The sequence below is a fragment of the Ranitomeya imitator genome, chromosome 10 (assembly GCF_032444005.1).
Source record: "Ranitomeya imitator isolate aRanImi1 chromosome 10, aRanImi1.pri, whole genome shotgun sequence".
In the NCBI taxonomy this organism is placed as follows: Eukaryota; Metazoa; Chordata; class Amphibia; order Anura; family Dendrobatidae; genus Ranitomeya; species Ranitomeya imitator.
This window is the reverse complement of record NC_091291.1, coordinates 31,276,342-31,299,781: the sequence shown is the minus strand read 5'-3', so window position 1 is coordinate 31,299,781 and position 23,440 is coordinate 31,276,342. Positions and strand designations below refer to the sequence as shown.

Here is a 23,440-nt window from a genome sequence, read left to right as displayed (position 1 = left end):
GCTACCTCTAAACTTTTATCACTGACTGCCTCCTTTGGCCTCACTCAATGGTCCTCTGAGGCCACTCACAAAGATGGCCACACGCTGGACCTCATCTTCACCCGCCTCTGCTCCCTTACTAACCTCACTAACACACCCCTCCCCCTGTCTGACCACAACCTACTGACATTCTCGTCCCTCTCCTCTCCTAGTGTGCAACCCCCACTCCACAAACTCACTCACCCTCGCAGAAATCTCAAACATCTCAACTTACAATCACTCTCGGAGTCCCTTCTCCCTCTCACAGACATAGCCTCCCTTCATGACACAGATGCTGCTGCCACTTTTTATAACACCACAATAACAACAACACTCGATTCGGCCGCCCCACTCATGCATAGTAAAACTCGTACAATTAACAGGCAGCCCTGGCTGACCAGCCTGACCAAAGAATTGAGACGGGCTTCCAGGATTGCTGAGCGGAGATGGAAGCGATCCCACTCTGCCGACCACTTCACTGCATACAAGCAGTCCCTCGCCAGCTTCAAGTCTGCGCTCACTGCCGCAAAACAAACTTACTTCTCATCCCTCATATCCTCCCTGTCCCACAACCCTAAACAGCTTTTCAACACTTTCAATTCTCTACTCCGTCCCCCCGCACCTCCTCCCTCCCCCCTCATTTCTGCTGATGACTTCGCCTCTTTCTTTAAACAGAAGATCGATACGATCAGAGAAAGCTTTGGCCCACAGCACCCACTACCCCTCTTAGCTCCTCAACCCCGCTCCTCAAAAAACAGCTTCTCCACCATGACAGAAGATCAGCTCTCCACCCTCCTGTCAAGATCACACCTCACCACCTGCACGCTTGACCCGCTCCCATCCCACCTCATCCCTAACCTTTCCACGGTCTTCATCCCAACCCTAACGCACCTCTTCAACCTCTCACTCACAACAGGTGTCTTTCCCTCATCCTTCAAGCATGCCAAGATCACACCCATCCTCAAAAAGCCCTCCCTCGACCCATCCTCTGTGTCTAGCTATCGCCCGATATCTCTTCTCCCTTATGCCTCCAAATTGCTGGAGCAACACGTCCATCTTGAACTGTCCTCCCACTTCTCCTCCTGCTCCCTCTTTGATCGGTTACAATCAGGCTTCCGTTCCCATCACTCAACTGAAACTGCCCTAACTAAAGTCACCAATGACCTACTAACTGCCAGGAGCAAGCGACACTACTCTGTCCTCCTTCTCCTGGACTTGTCTTCTGCCTTTGACACTGTTGACCACTCCCTTTTGCTACAAATCCTCTCATCCCTTGGCATCACAGACTTGGCCCTTTCCTGGATCTCGTCATATCTGACAGACCGAACATTCAGTGTCTCCCTCCCCCACACCACCTCCTCACTTCGCCCCTTGTCAGTCGGTGTTCCTCAAGGCTCTGTTCTAGGACCCCTACTCTTCTCCATCTACACTTTCGGCCTGGGACAGCTCATAGAATCCCACGGTATGCAGTACCATCTCTACGCTGACGACACGCAGATCTACTTCTCCGGACCTGACCTCTCCTCCTTGCTTACCAAAATCCCGCACTGTCTGTCTGCCATTTCAGCCTTCTTTTCTGCTCGCTTTCTACAACTGAACATGGACAAAACAGAATTCATCATCTTTCCCCCATCTCACTCTACCCCTCCACCAGACCTATCCATCAATGTCAATGGCTGCTCACTATCCCCAGTCCCACACGCCCGGTGCCTCGGGGTGATCCTCGACTCTGCCCTCTCTTTCAAGCCACATATCCAAGCCCTTGCCTCCTCCTGTCGTCTCAAACTCAAAAATATTTCCCGGATCCGTGCTTTCCTTGACCGCAACACTGCAAAAACGCTAGTGCATGCCCTTATCATCTCCCGCCTCGACTACTGCAACCTCCTACTCTCTGGACTCACCTCTAGCACTCTGGCACCACTCCAATCCATCCTACACTCTGCTGCCCGACTAATCCACCTGTCCCCCCGCTATTCCCCAGCCTCTCCCCTGTGTCAAGCCCTTCACTGGCTTCCTATCGCCCAGAGACTCCAGTTCAAAACCCTCACACTGACATACAAAGCCATCCACAACCTGTCTCCTCCATACATCTGTGACATGGTCTCCCGGTACCTACCTACACGCGACCTCCGATCCTCCCAAGACCTCCTTCTCGACTCCCCTCTCATCTCTTCTTCCCCTAACCGCATCCAAGACTTCTCCCGTGCTTCCCCCATACTCTGGAACTCTCTACCCCAACACATCAGACTTGCGCCTACCATAGAAACCTTCAAAAAGAACCTGAAGACTCATCTCTTCCGACAAGCCTACAGCCTGCAGCGATCCTCAACCTACTGAACAGCCGCACAGCCAGCTCTTCCCTCTCCTAGTGTATCCTCACCCACCCCCTGCAGACTGTGAGCCCTCGCGGGCAGGGTCCTCCCTCCTTATGTACTCGTGTGCCTTGTTATCTGCTCATGTTTAATGTATTTGTCTATATTTACCCCGTACTCACATGTAAAGCGCCATGGAATAAATGGCGCTATAAAAATGTATAATAATAATAATAATAAATAAGGCTTTTCCCTTCACCCACCCAGGGAAGCGGGAGTGCTACTGTGCACCGCAGTACACCAACCTCGACAAACAGGACAACAAAGACAAGGGGAAACTGAAAACTTCACACCAACAAAATATTCACTCATATATAACAGAGGAATACACCGGGGTGTGCAGGAAGGTGAAGAATGCAAAACAGGGAAGGATAAGGAATTACAAAGCGTACAAATAACAGTCGCTTATAACTCCTCCAGCACTCTTCTCAAACCAACTCCTCTCCCTCCTATTGTCATGAAGCAAGAGCTAACTCTGACAAGGATTAGTAGTAGAGCCCTGATTTTAAAGAGAAAAGGAGTGACTAACCGAGCACAGATGAACACAGGAATTTCCAACACGGCCGAAGAAATAAATACATTTAATAAACCGGAGAAGTGCTTCTTCTCAGCACTGGAGAAGGAGCAACCAGATGTGTGACTCACCTCCATTTATTTAAAGTGGCAATTCATCATTAGTCACATTAAAGGAGCTGCCTAGGGAGGTATTAGCGAATTGAGATAAATAAAAATTAATTTTTGTTAAGTATTTTAATTAAAAGGCTAAATCACAAAAAACACAATATACGTGTAAAGTGCAAATATGCCAAAGTGTTTGTGCATTTGTAACGGTAATAAAAAGTAGCAGATTACCACTCAAGTACCCTACAAAAAGTAGGACGATATTCAATTATTAGGTTCCCTTAGATAAGTCCCTATAGGTCCCTAAGATAGGTGTTATCCAATCATACTCAGAAGCCCAGCCAGTTACCTGTATACAGATTGGCCAAACATGTAGGGTACAAACACAGATATAAATCAGGAAATTGACCAACAAAGGAATAATTTAGATAATATAATTCACCTAATCCCTGATTTGTATCATGTATTAGCTTGTACCAATGTACACGAATGTTGTTACGACCTCTAAGGCATGTGATGGACGATGTGCCAGGGTGTTTTTAAAATCTCAGTCAGTTGGTCACGTTCAGCCAAAAAAAAAAAGGGAACAATCTCGCCGCTCCCAGCAGGCTGAATTTCCAACTGTTCAAAGATCCGTGGGATTTCATGTCATAAGGATTCTCTCGAATATCCCCCATCCTCTGGAATTCCACGCCTCAACACGTCCGATTATCTATCACCCTCGGATACTTCAGACGGAACCTGAAAACCCATCTCTTCAGGAAAGCCTACAGCCTGCAATAACCATTCTACCGCCTCACCAACCACCCAAGCTGCCACCTCACCAACCACCCGAGCTGCTGCCACCTCACCAACCACCCGAGCCGCTGCCACATCACCAACCACCCGAGTCGCTGCCACATCACCAACCACCCAAGCTGCCGTCTCACCAACCACCCGAGCCGCTGCCACCTCACCAACCACCCGAGCCGCTGCCACCTCACCAACCACCCGAGCCGCTGCCACCTCACCAACCACCCGAGCCGCTGCCACATCACCAACCACCCAAGCTGCCGCCTCACCAACCACCCGAGCCGCTGCCACCTCACCAACCACCCGAGCCGCTACCACATCACCAACCACCCGAGCCGCTGCCACATCACCAACCACCCGAGCTGCCGCCTCACCAACCACCCGAGCCGCTGCCACCTCACCAACCACCCGAGCTGCTGCCACATCACCAACCACCCGAGCTGCCGTCTCACCAACCACCCGAGCCGCTGCCACCTCACCAACCACCTGAGCTGCCGCCTCACCAACCACCCGAGCCGCTGCCGCCTCACCAACCACCCAAGCTGCCGCCTCACCACCACCAGAGCTGCCGCCTCACCAACCACCCGAGCCGCTGCCACCTCACCAACCACCCGAGCCGCTGCCACATCACCAACCACCCAAGCTGCCACCTCACCAACCACCCGAGCCGCTGCCACCTCACCAACCACCTGAGCTGCCGCCTCACCAACCACCCGAGCCGCTGCCGCCTCACCAACCACCTAAGCTGCCGCCTCACCACCACCAGAGCTGCCGCCTCACCAACCACCTGAGCCGCTGCCACCTCACCAACCACCCGAGCCGCTGCCACCTCACCAACCACCCGAGCCGCTGCCACATCACCAACCACCTGAGCTGCCGCCTCACCAACCACCCAAGCCGCTGCCGCCTCACCAACCACCCAAGCTGCCGCCTCACCACCACCAGAGCTGCCGCCTCACCAACCACCTGAGCCGCTGCCACCTCACCAACCACCCGAGCCGCTGCCACCTCACCAACCACCCGAGCCGCTGCCACATCACCAACCACCTGAGCTGCCGCCTCACCAACCACCCGAGCCGCTGCCGCCTCACCAACCACCCAAGCTGCCGCCTCACCACCACCAGAGCTGCCGCCTCACCAACCACCCGAGCTGCCGCCTCACCAACCACCAGAGCTGCCGCCTCACCACCACCAGTGTTGCAGCACACCGACCTCCTGTCTCTTCCCCATTATCCCGAAGAATGTAAGTCCGCAAGGACAGGGTCCTCTCCCCTCTGTACCAGTCTGTCATTGTAAATTTGTTTACTGTTAACGATATCTATAATTCTGTATGTAACCCCTTTCTCATGTACAGCACCATGGAATTAATGGTGCTATATAAATAAATAATAATAAGGATCCCACACTGGTCTATCCCAGGCATGTTTTTCTCCCGACGCGTTTCCTCAATAGTGATTCCTCAGGGGAGTGAGGGGCATATAACCAATGCCCAGGGTGAGCTACTGTTGGCTAGCCTTTTAAATGGTCTCATGCTATCGCAATAGTACGCATGTGATGTATTTTTGGTCTTTGGATCGCCCGCGCCAAACTTACGGTCTGTGGAACGCAAGAATGCGGGCGTGAGCCGCAAACGTCAGATCCGGTGGAAGTCCGCTCGTATAGTGTCCCAATGTTAATGTGACGTAAGTGGGTAGCAGCTCTATGTAAATTACAGGGCAGGTATTCCCAACTTTACCCGGTACCAGAGCACAACAAGGCTCTATCGCCAAGGTGTCAGTTGTCTAGGGAGTAGAATTATTTATTTAATTTAATGCTCAAATTAGTTTAAAAAAAGTATAAAAGAAGCAATAATGACCTCCAAGAACCCCAACCGCTCTCCAGGTAGTGCCCATTCCTCCTGCATTGGTGATGTCCTGCCACAGACAGCTGCAGCCAATCACTGTCCACAGCGCTGGTCGACCTTAGCGAGTGATCGGCGATAGAGTGAAACCGGAGCAAAGAGGGATTGAAGAGTATTGCTTTACATATACACAACCTGAGTGTTTTCTAAAAATAAATATAATTTTCTTTTTTTACTATTTTATTTCTTTTTTAGTTTTTACTTTACTTTAACTGGAAACCCATTTAAGGGAACATAGCCAATTCCGATGTCCTCTCCTCTTGGCTTCGCTGAAGAGCTCTACGTGGACACAAGATGTTTTATGGCCACCAGGAGACCAAAGTCTGTTTACTTTCCAATTGAATTATCGTAATCATACAGTAGTAAACTGTCTCTCCAAATAAAAGCAGGAATGAGAATGTGCAAAACGTTTCAGTAATTGAAGAAAAATGTCACAATGGTTATGATGCATTAAATTTACAGAGGCACAAGCGGTGTCAATCTGTAGGGCATGCAATTGGTCTTAAAGGACAGCTGGGTTCCTATAAGCAGGTACTGTGCTATTGAGGTAACTGGTGGGTGGCCTACTATCTCCTGGAGGCAAAGTATGATGAACTTCATATATGTTACAACACGAGGATTTCATAAATACCGTACATTTTTTTGGCAAATTGTCAGCTCGGCTATGTAGGCATGTGAATTTCTCCTGTAATTGGGGCTAATATACCAGTCAGGGTTACAGGGAAAACCAGGTAAGAAAAAAAATATATACTGTATATATATTGAGATCATCACCAAAGATTATTTTATGACCTTACGATGTATGAAATAAGAGAAAAATAAATAAAAATATAAATAAATAAAGCACAAAAATAAATAAAAGCTGCGGTCAATCAAAATCACTGTTACTAGCCCCACCCTTGTCGAACCCCCCCCCCAAAAAAAAGTGTCTGGTATAATAAATAGAAATTATATATATATATATATATATATATATATATGCACACATATATACATAAAGGCCCACGGTCTACAGGGAATGGGTGAGGATACACTAGGAGAGGGTAGAGTTGGTCGTGCCGCGGTTCAGCAGACTGGGGATCACTGCAGGTTGTAGGCTTGTCGGAAGAGGTGGGTCTTCAGGTTCTTTTTGAAGGTTTCCGTGGTAGGTGAAAGCCTGATGTGTTGAGGTAGAGAGTTCCAGAATATAAGGGAAGCATGGGAGAAATCTTGTATGCGGTTGTGGGAAGAAGAGATGAGAGGGGAGTAGAGAAGGAGAACTTGTGAGGATCGGAGGTTGCGTGTAGGTAAGTACCGGGAGACGAGGTCACAGATGTATGGAGGAGACAGGTTGTGGATGGCTTTGTACGTCATGGTTAGGGTTTTGAATTGTAACCTCTGGGCAATAGGAAGCCAGTGAAGGGCCTGGCAGAGAGGAGAGGCTGGGCAATAACGGGGAGACAGGTAGATTAGTCGGGCAGCAGAGTGTAGGATGGATTGAAGAGGTGCCAGAGTGCTAGAGGGGAGGCCAGAGAGTAGGAGGTTGCAGTAGTCGAGGCGGGAGATGACAAGGGCGTGCACTAACATGTTTGCATTTCCATGGTCAAGGAATTCGCGGATCCGATAAATGTTTTTTTGATTTGGAGTCGGCAGGAGGATGCAAGGGCTTGGATATGTGAGGATCACCCCAAGGCACCGGGCACGCGGGACTGGGGAAAGTGAGCAGCCATTGACATTGATGGATATGTTTGGTGGCGGGGTAGAGGGAGGTGAGGGAAAGATGATGTCCATTTTCAGTTTTAAAAAGCGAGCAGAAAAGTAAGCTGAAATAGCAGACAGACATTGTGGGATTTTGGTCAGTAAGGAGGTGAGGTCAGGTCCAGATAAGTAGATCTGCGTGTCATCAGCGTAGAGATGATAATGTAAACTGTGGGATTCTATGAGCTGTCCCAGGCCGAAGGTGTAGATGGAGAAGAGCAGGGGCCCTAGAACAGAGCCTTGGGAAACACAGACAGACGGGGGGCGAGGTGAGAAGGTGGTGTGTAAGAGGGAGACACAATATTCGGTCTGTTAGATATGACGAGATCCAGGATAGGGCCCAGTTTGTAATGCCAAGGGATGAGAGAATCTTTAGCAGGAGGGAGTGGTCCACAGTGTCAAAGGCAGAAGACAGGTCCAGGAGGAGGAGGACAGAGTAGTGTCGCTTGCTCTTGGCAGTTATTAGGTCATTGGTGACCTTTGTTAGGGCAGTTTCAGTTGAGTGATGCGGTTCGGAAGCCAGATTATAAGCGGTCAAGGACCGAGCAGGAGGAGAGGTGGGAGGACAGTTCAAGATGGACATGCTGTTCCAGTAGTTTTGAGGCATAAGGGAGAAGAGATATCGGGTGATAGTTAGACACAAAGGATGGGTCGAGGGAGGGCTTTTTGAGGATAGGTGTGATTGAGGCATGTTTGAAGGATGAGGGAAAAACACCGTTTTACTAGTGATACAAAATAACTAAATTATATTAATAGAAAAATTATATAAAAAGGTGTGAAAAGGGTACAAAAATTATTTTTAATGAGAAAACCCACAAATACAAAAATAAATAAAAAAAATGTGCCTAGCCAATATCCGGGAATAGTGTCCTGGTCTTAAAATGGTCCATCATTGACACAAAAACTCTTTACCGTTTTTGGATAATTAACAAATAGATGAGCACAGATGAAAATCGTGGTTTATCAAATTTTACTTACCCCAAAATTCCACGGTGAAGCGGGACGGAGGCTGGAAACGACCTTAGTTGTACTCTTAGGCAAGCTTTTAATGGATCCACGACTGGTTTCCAAAACCTTTCCACCAGCTACACAAGACAAATGTAAAGAATTAGGCCGTGGACGTACTGTTATATATGGTAACACCATTCATCCGTTATACCTTTCATCATAAAAGGAGAAATAAAATCATTGAATTGCTAGATCCCTCTCTCTTCCCAAAACTTAGAGAGAATTTAGTAGCAGGTCTTTGCTATTTAATCTGAAATCAAAATAGTATAGAGCAAGGAAGCCTGATTCCAAGGATGCATTTCCACTGTAACAAGGGTTGATGTCCGGCTATAGGACCGAAAAGTTTCTTCTGTTATTTACCGTGGACACCATTAAATCACTTTATCTGTCTGAGTGCCGAGTTTTTTGCTATTATAACATAAAGCTGTGAAATTTAAAAAAAAAAAATTACCGTACATTTAGCCCCAATTTTTTATTTTATTTCCACAAGGGTAACAGGAGAAAATGGACCCAAAAATGTGTTGTGCAATGTCTCCTGAGTGCGCCGATACCCCAAATGTGCAGGAAAACCACCGTTTGGGCGCACAGCAGAGCTCGGAATGGAAAGAGTGATGTTTTGAAAAGCAGACTTTGATGGAATGGTTTGCGGGCATCATGTCACATTTGGAGAGCCCCTGATATGCCTAAACAGTGAAAAAAAACCACAAATGACCCCATTTTGGAAACTACACTCCCTCAAAGCTTTTGTCCAGGGGTATAGTGAGCGTTTTGAACCCACTGGTACTACACAGAATTTGATAACATCAGGTCATGATATTGAACATTTTCATTTTTTTTTTTTTTTCACTAAAATGTTGTTTTAGCTCCAAGTTTGTAATTTTCACAATGGATAATAGGAGAAAACAGACCCATAATTTGTTTTGCAATTTGTCCCGAATGCGACTGTACCCCATTTGTGGTCAAAAAATTCTGCTTGGGCACATGGCAGGGCTAGGAAAGAAAGAGCGCTAGTTGCCTGGGATAAATTATGAAAGCTATGTCGCATTTGAAGAGCCCCTGACATGTGAAAACAGTAGAATCTCCCTACAAGCGACCCCATTTTGGAAGCTAGGCTCCGCAAGGAATTCATCTAGGGGTGTAGTGAGTATTTTGAACCCATAGGTGCTTCACAGAATTTTATAAACATTGAAACGCGGAAATATAATATTTTAGTGGTAAAAATCGAATTTTTGCATTTGCTGCAAATTTGTCAAGTATACAAGGGTTAACAGTGGAAACTAAACCCCACAATTTCTTGCGCCATTTCTCCCAAATGTGGTGCTGCCCCATATCATTTAACTGTGCGGAATAAGTGATGAGGCGGATTTATTCTTCGGGTCAGTGCGATTACAACAATACCAGATTTATACAGGTTTTTTGTTTTTGTTTTTTAAGGTTTTGCAGGTATCACACAGTAAAAATGTTTTATTACAAAAAGTAGTTTTTGGCGCCATATTCAGAGAGCTCTAACATTTTTATTTTTTGTTGTACAGAGCTATTTGAGCACTTATTTTTTGCGGCACAAGTTGCAGATTTTTTTTGGTACCATTTTGGGGTATATAATATTTTTGGATCGCATTTTATTCAGATTTTTCAGACACAGAATTAACAAAACCCAGCAATTCATAGTATTTTTACTACCGTGTATACTCGAGTATAAGCCCAGATTTTCAGCCCACTTTTTGGGGCTGAAAGTCCCCCTCTCGGCTTATACTTGAGTCATACCCAGGGGTCGGCAGGGGAGGGGGAGCGGGGGCTGTGTAATTATACTCACCTGCTCCTGGCGCGGTGCAGTCCCTGGCTCCCCGGCGCCCCAGCTTGTTCCTGCAGTGAGCGGTCACATGGTACCGCTCATTACAGTAATGAATATGCGGCTCCACCTCCCACAGGGGTGGAGCCGCATATTCATTACTGTAATGAGCGGTAACGGTGACTACTCAGTGCAGGAAGAAGCTGCAGCGTCGGAGAAGCAGGTGAGTATAATGGGGTGGGGGAGCGCTGCGCGATATTCACGTGCTCCCCTTTCCGGCGCAGCTCCGTCTTCAGCGTCTTCTGCAGTGACACTCAGATCAGAGGGCGCGGTGACGTGGTTAGTGCGTGCCCCCTGCCTGAACGTCAGTGCAGAAGATGCTGAAGATGGAGCGTGAATATTGAAAGTGCCGGGGGCCTGAGCGACGGAGAGATGAGTATGTGATTTTTTTTTTATCGCAGCAACAGCAAATGGGGCAAGTGTCTGTATGGGGCCATAACGTTTGTGCAGCACTATATGGGGCAAGTGTCTGTATGGAGCATCTATGGGGCCATAATCAACGTTTGTGTAGCACTATATGGGGCAAATGTGTCTATGGAGCATCTTATGGGGCCATCATAAACTGTATGGAGCATTATATGGGGCTCCTGATTCAATATGGATATCCAAAAACACAACCAAAGTCTCAATTAATTTTACTTTTATTGGTATCTATTTTTATTTTTGACATTTACCAGTAGCTGCTGCATTTCCCACCCTAGGCTTATACTCGAGTCATTAAGTTTTCCCAGTTTTTTGTGGCAAAATTAGGGTGGGGGGGTGGCGGCTTATACTCGGGTCGGCTTATACTCGAGTATATACGGTATATATTTTTGCACTGTTTACAGTTCGATGGGGCGGTGCGATTGCAGCGATACCAGATTTATATTTTATTTTTTAGGCTTTCCTATTTTTACACACTAATAATGATATTTTAGCAAAATTACCGTAATTTAGTTTTGCATCATATACTGACAGCTGTAACTTTTTTATTTCTTTTTGCCGAATGAGCTACATTCGGGCTTGTTTCTTGCAGGACGGTTTGGCGTTTTCACTTGAACAATTTTTATTTACATACGACTTTTTGATCGCTTTTTATTCACTTTTTTCTGAGTCAATATAATGAAAGCAACATTTTTCGTGCCCTTTTTCAAAATTATTTTTCTTTACAGTTTTCGCCAAACTGAATAAATAACATGCCAGTTTTATAGAGAGGTCGTTCCGGATGCAGCAATATTCGATTATCTGTACTTTTTTTTGTTTAGCTTTGCATTATCAGAAACGCTGCATTTTGAATGGCGAAACGATTTTTTGTGATTTGTGAGCTTTTTTGTATTTTTTAACTTTTTTTTTTTTTACATGCTCTGCCTTTTTTTCATTTCATTTTTTTTTTTTTTTTTTTTTTTTTTTACTGTGGGACATGTATAATTTTAACTTTAATCACTTGTCTCCCACACTGCTGTACTCATGTTCAGCAGTCTATGAGACTGTCAGTGTTTCACTGACAGTCCCTGTGACAGCCAGCTTATTGCTGGATCTAACAGACCACAGTACCCTGGGGTCACCACATGACCTCAGGGTACCATGGTAATTATTATGACCTGCTAATTTCGTAGGGGGGGTCTGAAGGTTACAAAGGGGGTCTTGTGACCACTTGTAACAACCTAAATACTGCAGTCGCGTTTGACAGCGGTGTTTAAGGGGTTAATCAGTCCCAAACCGTCGCAAAACCGCTCGGGTCCAATACTTCAGGGATACTGACCAAGATGAGAGAATAAGTACCTTTAACGACCGTTTTAATTCGTATCGGCGATCGTTAAGGAGTTACATGCATTTCAGTGGTCCTTTGTGTAATAATAAAAAAAAATCTAATTTATTTTCCCACCGATATTGGCAAAAAAATAATGCATGAAAACAACATAAATAATAGACTCCATGTATTATGAGAAAAGGATGCAAAAATTGTTTGAATATCTGACGAAGAAAATATTTTTTTTTTTACAGCTTTATACCGTATGTATAAAAAAACAAAAATGTGCCTGGTCAAGAATAGGGGTAAATGGCCAGGTCTTGAATCGGTTAAGTTACATCCGGAGTTTACCCATCAGCTTTACTCAAGATAAATTGCAAACAAACGTGAATGGGTTCTGCAGAAGTGGTGGCCTCGACTCATCGATAACATGTTTGGAAGGTGTACATGGTCTTTTCTTTTCCGTGTTTAACAGTTATTATCTCACTTGTATTTGCAGACAAAGGACATTTCCGACGTTTGTGTGCTCTTATCGCGTGCAAGACACGTAGAGTGAATAATAAAAGGCAAAGATTAATATGTAAATTGTCATAAGGAAAGAATTCTAAAATGTTTAAGGAGCACGTACACATGCCAGGCAGAGAAGGGAACAGAATGAGTCTTCATACCAAAAGAAATTACCCTAATTACACCTGGAAACACCAAGGTTACTTACCGGCAGCCAGTTTTGCCAGAACCTGTGACAGCTCTCCTAGAGAGAAATCCGCTCCTCAAGGACAGGAAATCTACTGAAATTAAAGGGTGGTACCTCTCCCCACATCAGTTGGGTTACAAATCATGAGAGGAACGCCATGTTAATTTATATACCGTAGCTTACCAACACCACATATATAAAATCACCCAATAAATAGTGCACACACCCATATGGTGATAAGAGGAAGGGGGGGAATATGCAGGTGCTATCATGGGTTCTGGAAAAAACGGCTACTGGTAAGTAACCTTGGTGTTTTACCTTCACCCATGACAGCCCACCTGAGAGATGTCTGGAGAATTTGAAACACCTTAGGGATGGACCACCGCTTGCAGCACTCTTCTACCAAAGGTTTAGTCAACAGAGAATGATAGATCCAATCTACAGTGCCTAAAGAAAGTAGATGGTGAGGACCAGGTAACGACCTTACAAATTTGATCAATCGATACCTCCACTTTATCTGCCCAGGAGGTCGCCACGGCTAGAGGATCAGCGCACCACTAGCAGAGTAGGTTAAACTAATGGCCTTTCTAACACATCTGGCAATGGTGCCTTTTGTTACCCCGTAACCCTTCCTATTACCCTGGAAGGTTACAATCAGGGACTGGGCTTTCCTCCACTGGCTAGTCATAGATATATACTGTAAGAGTGCCTTTCTGATGTCAAACATTATGAAATTTCTCCTCCTCCGAATTATTAGGGTTAGTACAGAGAATGGTAGAATGGTTTCTTGACTCCGATGAAATTTTCACGCTACCTTAGGAAGGCAAGCTGGATCAGGTCTTAACACGACTCTATCATCATCTATCAGCGTATATATAAGGAGGGTTCGTAGACAGGGCCTGTAAATCACTCACCCTATGGGCTGATGTCAATGCTACCAATATGATTGTTTTCAGGGTAAGATATTTGGCTGACAACTCCTTCACGGGTTCATACGGTTCTTTGGTCAATGCTTCAAGTACCAGGTTCAAATCCGATGGGTGGACCTCAGAGATTGGGACTGGCCTAGACCTATCACAGGATTTTATAAATCTTGAAATCCATCTATTGGCTGCAAGGTTACAACTATATAATGACCCTAAAGCTGATACCTGGACCGTAAGGTAACTAGTAGCCATCCCAGTTGAAACTCAGTCTAAAGGAACTCTAGGATGGGAGCGATTGGAGGTTTTTGATCTAATGGCTTCCTTAAAAAGACTCCAAGAATTTTTTCCATGTTCTGCTGTGAATCCTTGTTGTTATGGCTTAGCTACTTCTTAGCAAGGTGGAAACCAACCTTGGCGACAACCGCTTGTTACTGAGTATTGCCCTTTCAAATTCTACGCTGCTAGATGGAAGCCCTTCAATTGAGTGTGAAATATTTGTGCCTGCGTAAGAACGTCCGGGATCTCTGCAGAATCAATGGATCTGACAGTCACATTGTTCTTAACAGGGAACACCATGGTCTTTTTGGCCAGAAAGGGGCAATCAGGATCACTCTCGCTTGATCCTCCCCAATCTTTTTCACGACCGCTGGAATCATCGGTTTTGGTGGGAAGGCATATGCAATCCTGAAGTCCCAGAGAGTCTGGAGGGCGTCTCTACCTCATATGGGTTTTCCCTTCGGTCTAGTGAACAGAATTTTTTTACATTTCTATTGTGTCTGCCGGCAAACAAATCTATTTCTAGCAACCTCTATAAAATTAACTATCTGCTGAAAAACTCCATAGTTTATGGCCCAACATATGCTGGTCTGCTTTCTAAAATATTTTGTTTGCTGCTTCCATTGGGGGAGTGAGACCTTGTTGCCCACTGGTGGTTGATATATGCCACAGAAGCCCGGGTTTTCCGACATGATACGGACCTGGTGACCCAGGAGGAGAGGAAGAAAGCCTTCTAGAGTCCTTCCCACCACCCACAATACTTTTAGATTTAATGACCTTCCCTTCTCAGGGAGTGCCCAAGACCCCTGAATTGCATGACTCCTCAGGTGTGCCCCCTGAGATGCTCGCGTCTGTTTTTATAATGTTGTTTACTGGCCTCACCCATTGGACCCGGGATGTTAAATTTGCCCTGCTTGTCCACCACATGAGGGAGTTTCTGACCTCTAAAGATCCACCCTCCCTTCTAAATGCCCCTTTTAGCGATCTCTGCACAGACAGGATTTCCCACTGAAGTTGTCTGGTGTGGAATTGGGCCCATCTGACTGATGGGATGCAGGATGTTAGGGTTTCCAACAATGTTATTGCACCTCCAATTTTCTAAAATTGCATATGAACATAATGTAGGACTGACCTACTTTCAATAGCAGAAATGAAGTTTCAATTTTCTAGATTTACCATTCCTAAAATTCTAGGAGTGCAGCTTTGTTTTTTCTTAGAATTATTGTGTTAGCTGGCACCTGTTTACACCAGTTTGGATGCGCTGGTCAGTTTTTCTGTTTTAATTCTCAACAGGGACATAGCTTTCCTTATGTATATCTTTGGAAGCTCTATGGCTGTCGAGGCCAGGTTCACGTCCTTGTCCACCTTGTCCTCGGGTACAAAACAAGCCTGTAGCTTGGAATTCAGAACAAGGCCCAGAAAGATCTGTACCCTTAAGGGTCTTAGTCTTGATTTGTGAGTGCTCACCATTCAGCCCAGATTTTGTAAGATGACTATAACCTTTGAAATGAGTAGCACAGTGGTCCTCCGATCTTTCTAATATGTGGAAGTTGTCCAGATAAGGAATGATGACTGTGTTCCAGATATGTAGGAAGGCTGTCATCTCTGCTATCAATCTGGTTAACAACCTCAGAGCTACTGACAACCCGAATAGAAGTGCTTTGAACTGGAAATGTCTGACCCTTCCTTATATGTATAGAGCCACTCTCAGGTATTTCTGATGGTCTAGATGGATAGGGATGTGATAGTAAGCATCCCTCAAGTCGACCACCGCCATAAAACAATAGTGGTGAGAAGTTCTATAGCCGTATTCACAGACTCCATCTTGAAAGTGTGATTTTTTTATGCACCGATTGAGATCCTTCAGCCTGATGATGGTCCTAAATTAGCCATCTGGCTTATTTTATCAAAAAGAGGGAGGGAATAAAATCCCCTTCCTTTTCTGTTTGCCCAAAATCCCGCCAAGAACCTGGTTCTCTACCAGGCCCCAGATCTTCCGTCTCTAGGGCAAGTTGTTCAGCTGATCTTGTGATGGGGGTTATTACGAACGACTGACATTGCAGATGGTATAATTCTATCTTCAGGCCTTCTCTCACTATATCCAGGACCCAGGTGCTGGAGGAGATGTTCTTCCAGGCCTGAATGAAGAAGGAAAGCCTTTCCCCTACTGCTGGTCTGGGGTAATTGCGAGGACTTTTTGGAAGCGGAAAAGGGATCTCGGAATATGAATCCGGACTCCCGTTCGCTTTTACCTTCCCACTTCCTTCTCTCTCCTGGACGACGTTCCCTACTGAATTTCTTCTTCCAAAGGAAGTATTCCTCAAATCTCCTGAGAATCTGGGAAATCTCTTTTTCCGATCACGGGCCTTCTCTAACAAAAATTGGCCATCACATGGTATGGAGCACAAATTATTTTTCAATTGTAAATCTCCAGGACAGCCCTTGAGCCACAAGGCCAGTCTTGCTGAATTTGACAGACTGGCAGACCTAGCCACTATCCTTAACAGAGTCAGCGGATGTGTCCGCTAAGAATGCTGCAGCTCTGCGTAACAGGGGCAGGTTGGACAAGATCCTTTCTCTTGAGGTTTTGCTCTTGAGCTGCTCCTCCAGGTGTTGTAACCAAATCATAAGGGCAAGTGCAGTACAAGTTTCGTCAATTGCCGGCTTCAGACCTCCTGCTGTCGTTTCCAATGTGTGCCTTAGATATGCGTCTTTTTATCTAAGGGGTCCCTGAGTACCCCTGAATCTTCAAAGGGTAATGCTGACCTCTTGGATGATCTAGATACAGTGCCATCGACACTAGGCACCTTATCCCATAACTCTGAATATTTGACCTCAAAAGGATATCTTCTATTGAAGGACGAGGGAAAACCACCAGTCTTCTATGGTCTCCTCCACGCTCTGCTAATGAGTGTTTGGATCTTACTATTAACCGGAAAGGTGCGTTTCTTTTTCTCCTCTAACCCTCCAAACATCACATACTTAAGAGATTTAGCTGTCTTCTCCTCCTTTAGGCCCATTGTTGACCTAATAACCTTAAGCAGCTTATCCGTGTCCTACACTTGAAAGCACTGTCTGCCCCCTATTTCACTCCTTCTGATAACCATGGAGAGGAGTGAGAGTTTGAAGAAACTTCCCTACGTTTTTTTCTTCATTTATTTAATAGGGTTTTTAGACAGCCCTCCACTTCATATCTGATAACGGACATAAAGCTTACTGCGAAGTCAGGGCTTACATCGCTAATCATCCTGTGGATGCAGTCGGAGCAGAGGTCCTTCTGCCAGTCCACTGCTAGCGGGTTTTTGCATAGGGCGCACTCCTGTTACTCTTCTTAGCGCTAGTTTTCCTAGGCCTCTCCTAGTGATTTAAACAAACAATAATGGACCTATTAACAAATGGTTACATTCACGAAGATCACTCACCTCCTGCTGTCACTTAAGGGTACCGGATTCGGACGCTGTTGTGTGACACGTAAGCATCTTCTCTGGACACCGAGGAGTCTTGAGATGCTCTGTTCCGCTGGCTGGGATGGCTGCTGTGCTCCTGCCACTCGAACGTCTGCCTCCTGTGTCCACATTGATGGTGAGCTGGTGGTGGCTCCTGCTGCTGACTGCCTTGGTCCATGATAACCAGTTGATGACCTGGAACCTAAGCAGCATTCTGTTCTCTTGTGGGCACCTCCCTTTTGGTCCCGACGATTGACCCCCCCCCCACTCGAGAAAGCAGACCAGGCACTGCACCCTGAGTGACCCGGTCGGCGATGCGTAGGGTGCCATTTTCTTCCGGTGCACCCACTAACATCACTTGGGTGCGCCCATACCCAGCATGCCTTGCACGTGACGTCAGAGGTGGGCACCATACTTGGATATGTTTCATGACCGCTCTATCGCGCTGAGACCAAAGGAGAGCAGGCACGGGAAGTGTGGCGTGAGAGGATGGCGCGGTGGTCCAAGACAACCTTCCGACATGCCTGTGCCGCCCGCTCCCACATGTACACCAAGCCCTTAGGGGACCCTGTGGATGGAGCTTCCAGCCACTTGAAGGTCGGCGCCACAGGTACGCAGCCTGTTCTTCCGACACTGGAAAAAACTTCTTCTTTAACTGCAGATTTCAGCACGGGGTTCCCATAAACGACAGGAAACCGCACTTATATTTCAGTAGGTCTCCTGTTATTGCGGGGCAGATCCCTCTCTCAGGTGTGTTGTCATGGGCGAAGAGAAAATGTATCTTATTTCTTCCAAGAAAAGTAAAGGTTAATTTAACGCTTCATTACCATATAACCTGTTCTGCAGGGTCGTGCTACAGAGTAGAGGACTTTCCAAAATGTCTTTGTAGCAGGCATAACGTTACCCTCATCCGTGTCCTGTGTCTACTATCAAAGCTTAGTCTCACTAAAGTGAATACAGACATAAATAAACTGGTGTATAACATTCGCAACCATCACCCTCGATGTATAACATCCAGCCCTGTTGCTCCACCCGATGTATAACATTTGACCCCGTCGCTCCCCCCAATGTATAATATCTGACCTCGCAGCTCCTGGAGTAGAACATTCAGTCCCATTATGTCCGAAGTAAAACAAAGGGCCCGATCGCCCTCAGCGTATAACATTCAGCCCCGTTGCTCCCTCGGTGTATAACATTCAGCCCAGTTGCCCCAGTGTATAACATTCAGCCCCGTTGCCCCCCAGTGTATAACATTCAGCCCCGTTGCCCCCCAGTGTATAACATTCAGCCCAGTTGCCCCCCAGTGAATAACATTCAGCCACGTTGCCCCCCAGTGTATAACATTCAGCCCCATCGCCCCCCAGTGTATAACATTCAGCCCCATCGCCCTCAGCGTATAACATTCAGCCCCATTGCTCCCTCGGTGTATAACATTCAGCCCCGTTGCTCCCTCAGTGTATAACAATCGGCCCTGTTGCTTCCCTCCCCAACGTATAACATCCGGGCGAGTTTTCCCCAATGTATAATTTGCAGCTCCTCACTATGCCGCCTGGCTGTTACTAACATGTGACAGAATGGCTGGAGGTGCAGAACTTACTGATACCAGCGTGGTCCTGTAATAGGAGCCACCGGGGTAACAAGTCCGTTCATGACATTTCTTCCCTCCTACATCTTTCCCCATTACGTGTGAGTGATATTATGGAGGAGTGGAAGGAACCATAGTTACTCAGCCACAAATTGGAGACCCCGTGACATTACAGAGGCGGGTCACGGAGTGCTGAGGAGCAGAGGGCAGAAAAGTCACAAGCGCTCTGCTGACTCCATAACTGAAGCTTATGTACCAGACCACACAAGCACCTCAAAAACAATAGTGGGTGCAAGGACATATAGGTAGTTCAGTGCGAGAAAGATAGCAGAAATCCTACAAGAGAACAGCACTACAAGAACCAGTGTAAAACTAATTATGTTATTGAATCAATAAGTAAAATCACAAGCGATGTATACAAAAGGGATAGCGTGAATGACAATCATTCCCCAAACAGCGGCAGCCTCATGCCCACCAGGTAATGTCCCACAAAAACAAGAGGAACTGTAAACATATAGTTAACTCCAAAAAGTGCAAGTGCATTTCAATATGAAAATAGTAACACCAAAGGCACCATGTCACAAGGTATATAAACCAATATATGCATATTTGGTACAATTATATGAGGGAATGGCTACCGAGGGGGCACTAAAAAGTAAATATGGAGTAACAGAGAGTACAACGCAAAAATAGTGTGGGCTAATGGTATAGTGTACCTGGAGCGCTGCGCTGCCACCTGCCCCAACGCGCGTTTCGGCGTAGTGCCTTCTTCCGGAGGTATGGCATCATGGGAATGGGTGGAATCTTTAAAGGAGGATGAACCATTCCAAATGCCCTTTACAGAAATGCGAAATCGTGACGACGCAAGTGCAGTTAGTTCCGAAAGCCAGCCATTAGCCACAGTAAAGGGCCAATCCAAATGCTGTATTGTAAAAGGTCTGCGTTATACCGGCGCATGCGCAGTCGGTCCGCAATCCAAGTCGAGCAACGACGAGAGCATCACGGAGAGGCGGACCGCGTCATCCGGACACGCCCACACTGACGTGTGAGCGGGAACAGAGACGCAAGTCCACCATCCTTCGAAAAGACGCCGTCATCGTTACCCGGCAACGGAGCGCCGGCGCGCATGCGCACTCAGCAGATGGAAGGCTAAAAGCATAGGTTGCGCTTAAAGGAGCTGGCATATAAAAAGAAAATATATACGAGAATAAAAATTTGGTACAATGTGTACATAAAAGGTGATGGGCAATGTGACTAAATATGTACTAAAGGTATATATAGATAATGACAGTCGTGATACACTGTGTGAAACCAAATAGGAAAAATCCCTAGAAAAAAAGTAGCATTACGATGAGATCTGGTCCTCCAGAAGATAAAACTGCACCATAATTCCACCAGAAAGGAGACGTCCGAATAAGCAAAGAGCACACAAATCCATAATACATTAAACAGAGGAAAAAATAAAAATTAATAACCTGTTAAAAACAGATGCCAATTAAAAAGTATGGAAAAACTAATTCACAGGAAAGAAGAGAAACTTAAAGTTTCATTGAGACCATGAGGTTGCAGAGTCCGAAGTCTCCAAATCCAGCGTGCCTCTTTTTGTGCCAAATGACGACCAAGAGTACCCCCCCCTCCCCGCAGATTGATAATGATACGGTCTATGCCTTTAATCCTGAAGCCTGAGGGATCGCACGCATGGTATAATTTAAAGTGTCTAGGAATCGTCTTCAGGCTTTGAACATTAGTCTCTTTGGCAGCCGCCAAAATATCACGAACATGTTCACGTGCTCGTACCTTAAGAGCACGTGTTGTGAGCCCTATAGAGATCTTATTACAGGGGCATGTCCCATGATATATCACCATAGTAGGGGAACAGCTAATTGTTTGGGTCATGGTGAATTCATGACCATCAGAGGACAGGAAGTGTGTGGCACAGTCTATGTTAGGACATGCCACACACCACAGAGCCTACGGCCCCACCGAGGGGGTTGATGGACAGAATCTGTAGAGAAAATAGAGGTGGAGTGTTTAGTAAAAAATAACTCCGCACCAAATGGTCACCCAAATTTTAGGATCTACGGGCTGTAACCAGAGGGTATGGAGGCAGATATTGTTTATGGATGGGGTCAGCACGAAGTATAGGCCAATATTTTGCCAAGACATCCAACATTTCCTTCCATTGAGAATGGTACTATGTGACCAATCTTACCTGGTTACTAGTTTTGACTTGTGGGATGGAGAAAAGGAGTTGATGGCGATCAGCATTTCTGGCCCTATTATATGCTTTTTTTAATGCTCCTTTTGCTGTATCCACGATCCAAAAACCGTTTTTTCAAATCCTCAGCTTGTCTTTCAAAGGTTTCATTAGATGTACAGATTCCCTTGAGGCGGAGAAACTGGCCGGTAGGAACAGCCTTAATCACATGGGGCGGATGGGAGGAAGACGCATGTAAAACGGAATTGACTGCCGTATCTTTAGGAAAAACGCTGGTACGATGTAAGCCATCCACATCACTCTCCACCAGGACATCCAAAAAATCAATCTGGCGAAAATCAAATTTGTAAGTAAGATGTATGTTCAAATGGTTATCATTTAACTCTTGAAAGAAAGTTTGTATTTCCAAAGGAGTACCTCGCCAGATCAGGAAAATATCATCGATGTAGCGGGCCCAAAATATGACCCGCTCCATCAACGAACCCCGATCTGATGAGACAAGATCCCTCTCGCACAGCCCAAGGAACAAGTTTGCGTACGAGGGTGCACAAGCAGCACCCATAGCTGTTCCCTGGAGCTGTAGGAAGAAGGATCCGTTAAAAAGAAAAAAAGTTGTGAGTCAAAAAAAATTTCAACAAAACAAAAAATCAATGTCGCTGGGGGAGAGACTAATCATTGACAAGAAATGTGAAACAGCTCTCAAGCCTTCCTGGTGGCGAATACTGGTGTAAAGTGACTCTACATCACATGTGACCAGGAACATGTCCTCCTCAACATGGGCAGAGTAAATTTTTTTAAGAAAATCGGAAGTGTCTTTCAAATAAGAAAGAATAGTCTCCACCAGGGGCTTGAGAAAAGAGTCAATATATTTACCAGCGTTTTCCGTAAGGCCACACACCCCAGAGATTATAGGTCTGCCTGGTGGTATTTGGGAATGCTTGTGGATCTTGGGCAATAGATACAGTGTTGAAATACAGTGATCCTTAATCAGCAAAATAGCCCGAACCTGAGTGGTAATAACTCCATCAGATAAGGCCTTCTGTAGAACCTTAGGGTACCGTCACACTATACGATTTACCAACGATCACGACCAGCGATACGACCTGGCCGTGATCGTTGGTAAGTCGTAGTGTGGTCGCTGGAGAGCTGTCACACAGACAGCTCTCCAGCGACCAACGATGCCGAGGTCCCCGGGTAACCAGGGTAAACATCGGGTTACTAAGCGCAGGGCCACGCTTAGTAACCCGATGTTTACCCTGGTTACCAGCGTAAAAAACAAACAAACAGTACATACTTACATTCCGGTGTCTGTCCCTTGCCGTCTGCTTCCCGCACTCACTGACTGCCGGCCGTAAAGTGAAAGCACAGCACAGCGGTGAAGCCACCGCTGTGCTCTGCTTTCACTTTACGGCCGGCAGTCAGTGAGTGCGGGAAGCAGACGGCAAGGGACCTGACGGACACCGGAATGTAAGTAAGTACTGTTTTTTTTTTTTTACATTTACGCTGGTAACCAGGGTAAACATCGGGTTACTAAGCGCGGTCCTGCGCTTAGTAACCCGATGTTTACCCTGGTTACAAGCGAACGCATCGCTAGATCGGTGTCACACACACCGATCCAGCGATGACAGCGGGAGATCCAGCGACGAAAGAATGTTCCAAACGATCTCGTACGACGTACGATTCTCAGCAGGATCCCTGCTGCGTGTCAGACACAGCGATATCGTATGGATATCGCTGGAACGTCACGAATCGTACCGTCGTAGCGACAAAAGTGCCACTGTGTGACGGTACCCTTAGACAACTCATCCCTGAAGGATAGCAAAGGATTGTATGTCAACTTCTTATAGCAAGAGGAATCCCCAAGGAGGCGATATGCCTCAGCCAGATATAATTTATTTGGCCAGATTACAATGTCCCCCCCCTTGTCTGCTGGTTTAAAAACTACATCCTTGAGTTGTTTAAGTCTCTTAAGACTTAGTTGTTCTGCTGACGAAAGATTATTATGTCTAATGGAGGTGGAAATAGAATCAAAGTCATTGGAGACAAGTTTAATAAAGATGTCCATATTAGAGCTTAACAACAAGGGGGGGAACTTCTTAGACTTGGGACATAAAGAGGGAGGCACCTTACCTAATGATGGATTTAAATGTTCACGTGTCAATTCCTCCAAGGTTTGGCCAGCCCGTAGATCCTAAAATTTGGGTGACCATTTGGTGCGGAGTTATTTTTTACTAAACACTCCACCTCTATTTTCTCTACAGATTCTGTC

The 23,440-nt window shown here is 46.1% G+C and overlaps 2 protein-coding genes across 2 annotated transcripts in view; one reads left to right on the top strand and one right to left on the bottom strand.

The window, feature by feature from the left end:
• The window catches only part of LOC138650946 (cathepsin D-like), a 150,432-nt gene that overhangs the window by 19,535 nt on the left and 107,457 nt on the right, over positions 1-23,440 (top strand). The gene's annotated exons all lie outside the window — the stretch shown is intronic.
• Positions 1-23,440, bottom strand: part of FUZ (fuzzy planar cell polarity protein) — an 83,319-nt gene that overhangs the window by 21,885 nt on the left and 37,994 nt on the right. Inside the window, exon 8 of the mRNA XM_069740832.1 lies at positions 8,419-8,525. Within this exon, the coding sequence (XP_069596933.1) occupies positions 8,419-8,525 (107 nt within the window). The remainder of the gene's footprint in view (positions 1-8,418; positions 8,526-23,440) is intronic.